Raw genomic sequence first — 7,524 nt, forward strand, 5'->3', positions numbered from 1 at the left:
TTTGGGCGGGACCTGCAGGCTCTACTGCAGCACAGTAGTTCTCACTTCTGGCAGAGAGAAAGTCATACAGATCCAACACAGCACCACGGATCTGACACCAGCACAGGAGCTGCGCCAGTCCCTGCCAAGCACCACACACCAGGGAAACCACAGCTGCCAGGGCATGCTCCTCAAAGCTGCCACGCAAAGCAAAGTGTTCTCCTTTTTGGAAAACCCCAACGCTGCTGCCTGAGCTCAAGCATCGTGCAAACTGCACTGGGAGGGATCACATTACCCCCCAGCAAGCTCCTAAATCCTTCCAGCAGCCACAACATTGGGACAGCAAAGCAGAACAGGACAGCAGAAGCATCCCAACACAGGTGCCACGAAGCACTGCCCATGGCACAATGGGCCAAGCTGCCTTCAGCTCCCACAGGAGATGGAGCAGCAGGGCTGAGAGCAAAGCAGGCACCCAGCAAAGCACCCCATCTCCTACCCGCCTCCGAGCCATGGCCAGCACCCAAACCCGCAGCTCTGAGGACAGCTCAGCCTCTGTTCTGTATCCAGCACCTCTGGACCTGTTCCGCACAGCTCCTCACCCCACATCCGCTGCAGCTCCACCCAAACCCGCTCCCACCCTGGGAGCCAGCACTGGCCCAGAGCAGAGCCCAGCAGTGCTGGTGGGGGCTCAGTTCTTCCCTTCTTCTCTGGATGCAGTGCCTCCACACACAGCTCTGGTGCCACAAGAGGGGAACTAATGGCTTTCCCATGCCACCAGCACAGCCTGCTCACCTTTGGGCTCGCATTCCTGGTGGAGATGCACGAGCAGGAGAAGAAGAGATCCTACCTGAAACCACCACAAGCTCCCACACACTCCTCAGGATGCACCATGGCCCCACAAAGGGGTTCCTCTTGGTCAGCAGCATTGCAGGCACCCCTGGAGATGCCACAGCTACAGGACACACACGTCCCACACACAGCCAGGGTTTCACTGTGCCATGGGATCAGAAACACAGCACCCACCTGCTCTGCCACCACCAGCAGCAGGCTGCAGTGTGCATCCCAGGCAGAACAGGACACCCTGGAAGCACATCCTGCTCCTTATATCATTCGCTTTGGCCAGAAAGAGTTACACCAAACAGCAAGGCCTTGTTTGCTCCCAGTGCCATCCTGACACAACTTCATATGTGCATGGAGAAGGGTTACTTTGTCCAAGGTCGGGGATCAGAACAGCACGAGGAACAGAGACTGCAGCAGTGCTCAGACACCAGAGCAGCATCACCCATCCTGCAGCATTGCCCATGGTTGGCATTTCTGGGGGGAAGTTATCTTCCTTGGCTGGGCAAGGAGAGCAAGTCTTGGGGCACGCTTAAGCACTGGTGCCATTGCAGCAGGAATAATTCGGGGCCGTCTGCTCCCTGACAGTCCCATCCTATGCTGTGCAGCAGCAATGCCACAGCTCCATCCACCCCAGCTGGAAATAGGAGAGGGAAAATCTCCTCCATTCCTCTTGGCCTTCAAGAAACCCCTGAGCATTTCAAAGCCGCAGCAGGCCGCCTCGGATCCGCTATCGCTCCTTCCCCAGCATCCGAATTCCAGCGGGGAGCTGCGCTGCTTTCCACCAGGGGAGCGCTGCCCAGCGGGATCAAAGCACGGAGCCTCCTCGGGTGGTTTTGAAATCGCATTCAAGACAAACATCAACTTTCACAGAGCTGGCGCAGATTATCCAAACAGGCAAAAATCAGCATGGGAACCTTCAAATCCAGGCACGGGGAAAGGGGGGGGGGGGGGGGGCTGAGGGCTTTATTGGAGTCACCTGAGCTGCTCACGGTGCCCAGACTTGGAGCACACCACAGGTGGAACTCAAAACCCATACACACACCCCAAAAGTGCTGGATCTGAAGGGTGCGCATGGCACGACCCTGCTGTGCAACGATACATCACTGGCAGTGGTGCCAGGCTCCTGCACTCAGGCCCTGGACCCAGCGCAGTGTGTGCCCCGGCCTCGCTGCTTGATCTCTGTGCTGAACTATTTGACAAACGCCAAGTTTTGGTTTTATAAACAGAAAAGGGACGCGGCCTGAAGCGTGCGGTTCTTCCTGCAGAGCTGGGACCCGACTTGCTTGGATCCCCTCCAACTCCAGCCATGCCCTATAGCAGATACTAAACCCTACAAAGCCCTATCACCTTTCAGCCACTCAAACCGCTGAACATCTGCGGAGTTGTATCTGTAGATTTGGAGGCATCCTCGCCCGGCCCGGGCTGCAGCAGCTTACCTAAAGCGGACGAAAAAAAAGCACCGAGCAGAGCCGGAAATAAAGCCCGGGTCTCCCGATTCCTTTTCGCCACAGATTGCATAACACAGCAGTGCTCTGCCCATGCCAAAACACCTTCGGCTCTCCCACCTCGCTCTCCTGCCTGCCACGATTACAACATCCTCCTGCAGCGGGGACACGGCTGTTCTCGTGGGAGCGTTCCGGGCTGCAAGAACTCCACGCAGGCCGAGCCCTGCGTCGGGTCAGCCACCCTGCCCGGCCATCCCCGGGACCGCGCCGGGATGGGATGCTCCGAGGGGATCCGGGGCAGCCAGCACCGCGGCCGTAGGGGCTCATCCGGGGGCGGGATCCCCGCACTCCTCCCCCTCCCCCTCCCCTCCCCTCCCCCCTCTCCCCCTACCAGGACCTGGTGGTGCGTTTCCTGCTCCACGTTGATCCCGTTCACCTCCACGACGCGGTCCCCAGCGCGCAGCCCCGCCGCTTCGGCGGGTGAGCCGGGCTCCACTTTGCGGATGAACTGCCCGCTCTTGCCCTTCTCGCCGTGCAGGTGGAAGCCGTAGCCGTTCTCCCCTTTCAGCATATGGCACAGCCGCGGCTTCAGCTGGTCCTTAGCCATGGCCGGGGCGGGCGGAGGAGCGCGGCGGAACGGAGCGGAGCGAAACGGGGGCGGGCGGCCGCGGGGCCCTTTTATGCGCGGAGTGGGGCGGGCGCGGGGCGGCGGGGAGCGGAGGGGCGGGTCCGGGCCGGGGCCGCGGTCGGGGCCGGCGTTGGGGTCGGGGCGCTGCGCAGCGCGGCCATACTGCGCGCTGCCCGGGAGCGCGGAGAGCGGGGAGGGGACGGGGCCGGGGACGGGGCCGGGGAGGGGCGGAGCTGAGGATGGGGACGGGGGACGTGGGCGGGCGGAGCCGGGAACGGGGAGGACGGATCCGGTGGTGTCCCGGGGGAGGGTGGAGCGGGGATGCCCGCGGTGAGGGGATGTCGCGCCGCGTGGATCGGGGCCGCCCGGGGCTGCTTGGAGTGGGATGGATCGGGGGTGAGCAGAGCGGGGCCTCCCGGGGCTCTGCTTCGGATGCCGCGGTCCCCCCCGGGGCCGCTCGAAGGGTTAAAGGCAGTGGGGGCTCCCGGGGGTACCGCAGCAGTGCCCCCCCGGCATGGGAACTGATGGGACACAGCTCGGGGCTGCGCGGCGCTCTGGGAGGAGAAGGGCAGGCAACGGGGACCCCTTCCCCTCCAGAGAGCTGCTGTGAGGTGATGGGTTCAGAGAGGGGAGGCTGCAGCCCAGGTAGGATATCTGCTGATCCACCCAGCCCAGCACTGGCCTGACAAGCTCCGTATGTTCATGGGAAAGAGTTCTGAGATGGCACGCAGCTTTTTCACTAAGGACCAGCACGGGCTCAGCTGCCCCATCGCCCTCTCAGCATCCCATTTGCCTCTGTGTCCCCCAGCACCCTCCCAGCTTCATCCATGTGCAGCCTCGAACAAAAGTTTGGCATCCCCCCACTCCAGGATGCAGGGATGGGCTCAGCAGCTCCAGCTTCCCAGCAGCAGAGCTGTGCTGCACCCAGCACCCGGCCGAGCTACCTTCAGCTCACTGCCATCGGCTGTGCTGGAACGCAGAGATTCCCATCTTCACCCCTTTGCATCTCTGATTTCATTTCCTTGAGAGCTTTTACAGGAGGAAGTGACCCAGATCTGTTGTCACAGCGCTGGTGCTGTGGGTCTCGTTCCAGTGTCACAACTGCTTTCCAAGCAGATTTCTACAGACCTGAAGAGAGGAGAGGACTCCCACTGGAGCTCTGCATTGTTACTTTTCAGTGAGACGTTTGAACCAAAAAGATGCTCGGGGTGCTCGGACGCTGGTTGAATTCCTGCTATGCAGAAAAGAATAAAATACAAAAGCATTATTTTTCTCTTTTCACCCACATTTCCCACAGGCAGTGAGGATGTTTGGGTGCTGCACACCAGCAGGGGCTGTGCAGGACACAGAGGTGGTCGCAGAGCGTTGGGTGCACGGCTCAGATCCACTGGGTTTGTCCCTGCAGCACCGCTGCTGCGGGCGAGCAGGGAATCCAGAGAGCATTTTATTTGCTGTATAACATAACTACTCCCTTGAGCCTCTTTGTGGAGTCCTGAAGCTTTTTTAATCAGTTTAGAGGAGTGCGAATAATTGATTTTTCCACTCACTGGCCAAACTGAAAAAAAAAAAAGAAGAAAAAAAAACAGGGAGGGAGAGAGGAGAAGGAATTGTTTCGAGTTTATTTGAACAACGACAAAGAAAGTTTTTATTCTGTGCAATAAAAATAGAAGGGAGAAAATCTTTTGGGTGGTCGCACAGGACTTTTTAACCCTTCTGAATATTGTTTCTAGACAGTGTTGGTAGCTCATAGAGTAAAAAGGGGGTGAAGTACAGTTTCAAAGAGGTGGAAATGGAGTGCTTGAATGTTTCCCAAGTGCTTCTTTATTTGAGCATAAACGTTTTCTCCACTGTGACCTGAATTTGTTGGCCTTTTTCAGCCTTATACCCGAAAACTATTAACTTATTAATTGTATTAATTGTAGAGAAGCGAAGCAGAATCAGTCCTGGCACTGAATGCTACCTGCCAGGTGAGAAGATGCAGCCCAGCACAGATGCTGGCATCTGTGAAGTGCTCTGGGAAGGCTTTTGCAGACCTTTTGCAAAGCTGAAGGCAGAGCTGGCAAAGGGCAGAGGGAGCCCAGGAGCTGCTGGCGATATTCAGCAGATGTTGCACAGATTAATATTTTCTTTCCATTTGAATTTCTGTGTGCTTTGATTCACCCCAGTATTCAGATCTTAACTGTGCTCACCTGAAGGCTGGGGAAATGTATGTGTTCATCTGTGTGCTCATGGGTCCGGGAGGGCTGGAAGCTCTTTCTATTTGACATCTGCTCACAGCTCACTCACTGCAGGAAGCAGTAACACAGAACTACACCTGTGTACCAGCACTGTTTGCTTTCGACCTGCTGACATTGCATAACCCATACGAAACACACACACCGTGACGAGAGGTTGCACCAGGGCAGCAATGCGGGCAGACCGGCACAGGAGGAGCGGGGCAGACCCACACCTCAGAGCTCTGCCTACATCCACCACTTCTCTGCTCTGCAGCCCTGCCTCCACAGCCTGCCTTTGAGGCTGGTGGAAGGGCAGTGGGGCAGGAGGAGGAGGGTGGTGTGCCAAGGCTGATGATGGGCTGTAGTTTCCATATAAGTCAGGTTTTGCACACCTTTGGGCCTGCTGCAGCAGGTGGGAGAAGGGTGAAGAAGGCTCCTGGTGCTTCCCTCCGCAAGCAGCACTCATCAGAACCAGTTTCCACCTCTGGTGTAGGATTTGGCAGCTGCTGCCAGGGCAAAGTTCTTCCTCTGTGCAGTCTCTTCCTCTGTGCAGTCTCTTCCTCTTCTTCTCCTCTGGCCAGTGCCAGCTGCAATGTTCACTCATCCCCCACAGGCAGTTGTGCATAACCCATTGTCACTGCTATAATTATCTCTGTCCGTTAATAAGCACAGTCCTGGCAAAGTATCTGTGCTGCAGGAGGAACAGGGAGTGAGATGAAGGCTCCTGAAATGCGTTGTCTCGTTTTCACAAGGTTTCTGTGTGTGGCACTATTGAGCTGTAAACAGGTGAGATTGATAGGGATAGAAGGAGGATTAATCACCAGGAAGATTAATAACACGCTCTGTGAGTTGTGAAAGTCCAGACAGCTCGGTGATGCTCCCAGGAGCTGGGAGATGCCTCTTTCACAAGGTGGCAGATGGGAATCTGCCCAAGTCCTTTGGGATTTGCAACCAGAGAACAGAGCTATCAGCACTGTGCTGGAGAGGGACCGACTGCACTTGGTGCTGTGCAGAAATGTGGCTACTGTCTGTACATCCCCATCTGTCCCCATCCAAGGATTACCTGGACAACTGCAGTGTAAGGCAGAAAATAATCAAACACAGTTCCAGGGAAGGCATCCTACACTCTCTGCTTGTTGCCTGTATCATTCCGGCACACTACCAACAGCGAAAACCGGGCACTAAAGGGGCCACGAATTCGGGTGGTGCCCTCAGGTGGGTGCTGCAGGCCATAGCAGGAAGGGCCCCGGGCACACAGCAGTGCCAGAGTTTAATGAGCCCATTGGGATGCCCGGTGCCTCTCCGAGCCATGCCACAGATGCTAGCAATTACCACCCTGCTCAGTCTGGCACAGCACCAGGGACAACAGGCTCTGCTACTAAGCAATTAGCCCTGTTCGTTTTATTAAATAGCCAGGCCGTGCTAATTGCTTGCTTTGCTTCAAGCTCAGTAAATCAGAGCTGGATGCGGATAGAAAGGAGAGCAGCACCAAGCCCTGCAGTGGGCTCTGGGGCACCCATCTCTGAGAGTACCCATTGCTGTAGCTTCCACCCTATGGGCACCCGCCCTACGAGCACCCAACCCTGGGTGCACCCATCCCCAGACACCCACCCCAGGCGAGGCTGGCAGCTGAGCAGTACAGGTGACCACGTCCACGGAAATACCAATGGTGCAGAGGGGAACTCCCAGGGCAGGAATGTGTATGCAAGGTCACTGCCAGACCTGGAAGAGATATTCAGTGTTAATCCATATTTCACTCAACTGTAGCTGTCTCCTCCCTGTATCGCAAGCCATGGGAGCTGGATTGGATCCGGGGCCTGGGTTAGCCATGTGGAGGAGCAATGGAAGTGGTCTGAGCTGGGAGCAGCTCTGTCTTTTGCAGCTGGGGTGCCCATCCAGATGCAGGATGCTGGGAGCCTGGAGGCTCCATGCTGGTGTTTCAGCCTGGATTTAATCCTAATGGGTTAACCCCACAGGCTCAGCTGAAGGAGATCTCCGCCATGTCTCCGAGCTGCTCTACCCTTATCAGCACTCTGGACAATTTCGGAATAGGCTAAAGCACAGAAAGCACAGAGATAGCATTATCTCCCTGCTCTCTACATCTCCTACCCCTTATCTCTGTCCTTTCAATTTCCCAAAGCAGCCTAAGTGTGATGGTGTGGACAGGCCAGGGGCCAGCCCCACAGCTGCTGTGGATCAATAGGGCAAAGGCCAGTATGGCCTAGCACAGCCTGGCACCACAGTGATGTCCAGGGCCATCAATGCACCGATGGGGCTACCAACCTGCCCAGGGATCTCCATTCCCACCATCACCACACCATAGCAGGGCTCAGCCCAGCAGGGTGAGGAGCAGATCCAAGGAGGGAGGAAATTCTTCGGGGAGTTTTCTTCCTCCCAGAGCACATGGAGCCCTGCA

At 56.9% G+C, this 7,524-nt stretch overlaps 1 protein-coding gene across 1 annotated transcript in view; it reads right to left on the bottom strand.

The window, feature by feature from the left end:
* Nucleotides 1-3,079, bottom strand: part of NHERF2 (NHERF family PDZ scaffold protein 2) — a 28,361-nt gene extending 25,282 nt beyond the window's left edge. Inside the window, exon 1 of the mRNA XM_065732702.1 lies at nt 2,662-3,079. Coding sequence (XP_065588774.1) covers nt 2,662-2,871 — 210 coding nt within the window. The 5' untranslated portion in view covers nt 2,872-3,079. The remainder of the gene's footprint in view (nt 1-2,661) is intronic.
* Between the last annotated feature and the right edge of the window lie 4,445 nt (nt 3,080-7,524).

Source organism: Cyrtonyx montezumae, unplaced genomic scaffold (assembly GCF_038088225.1).
Source record: "Cyrtonyx montezumae isolate F1298 unplaced genomic scaffold, pur_monq_1.0 scaffold_16, whole genome shotgun sequence".
Classification (NCBI taxonomy): Eukaryota; Metazoa; Chordata; class Aves; order Galliformes; family Odontophoridae; genus Cyrtonyx; species Cyrtonyx montezumae.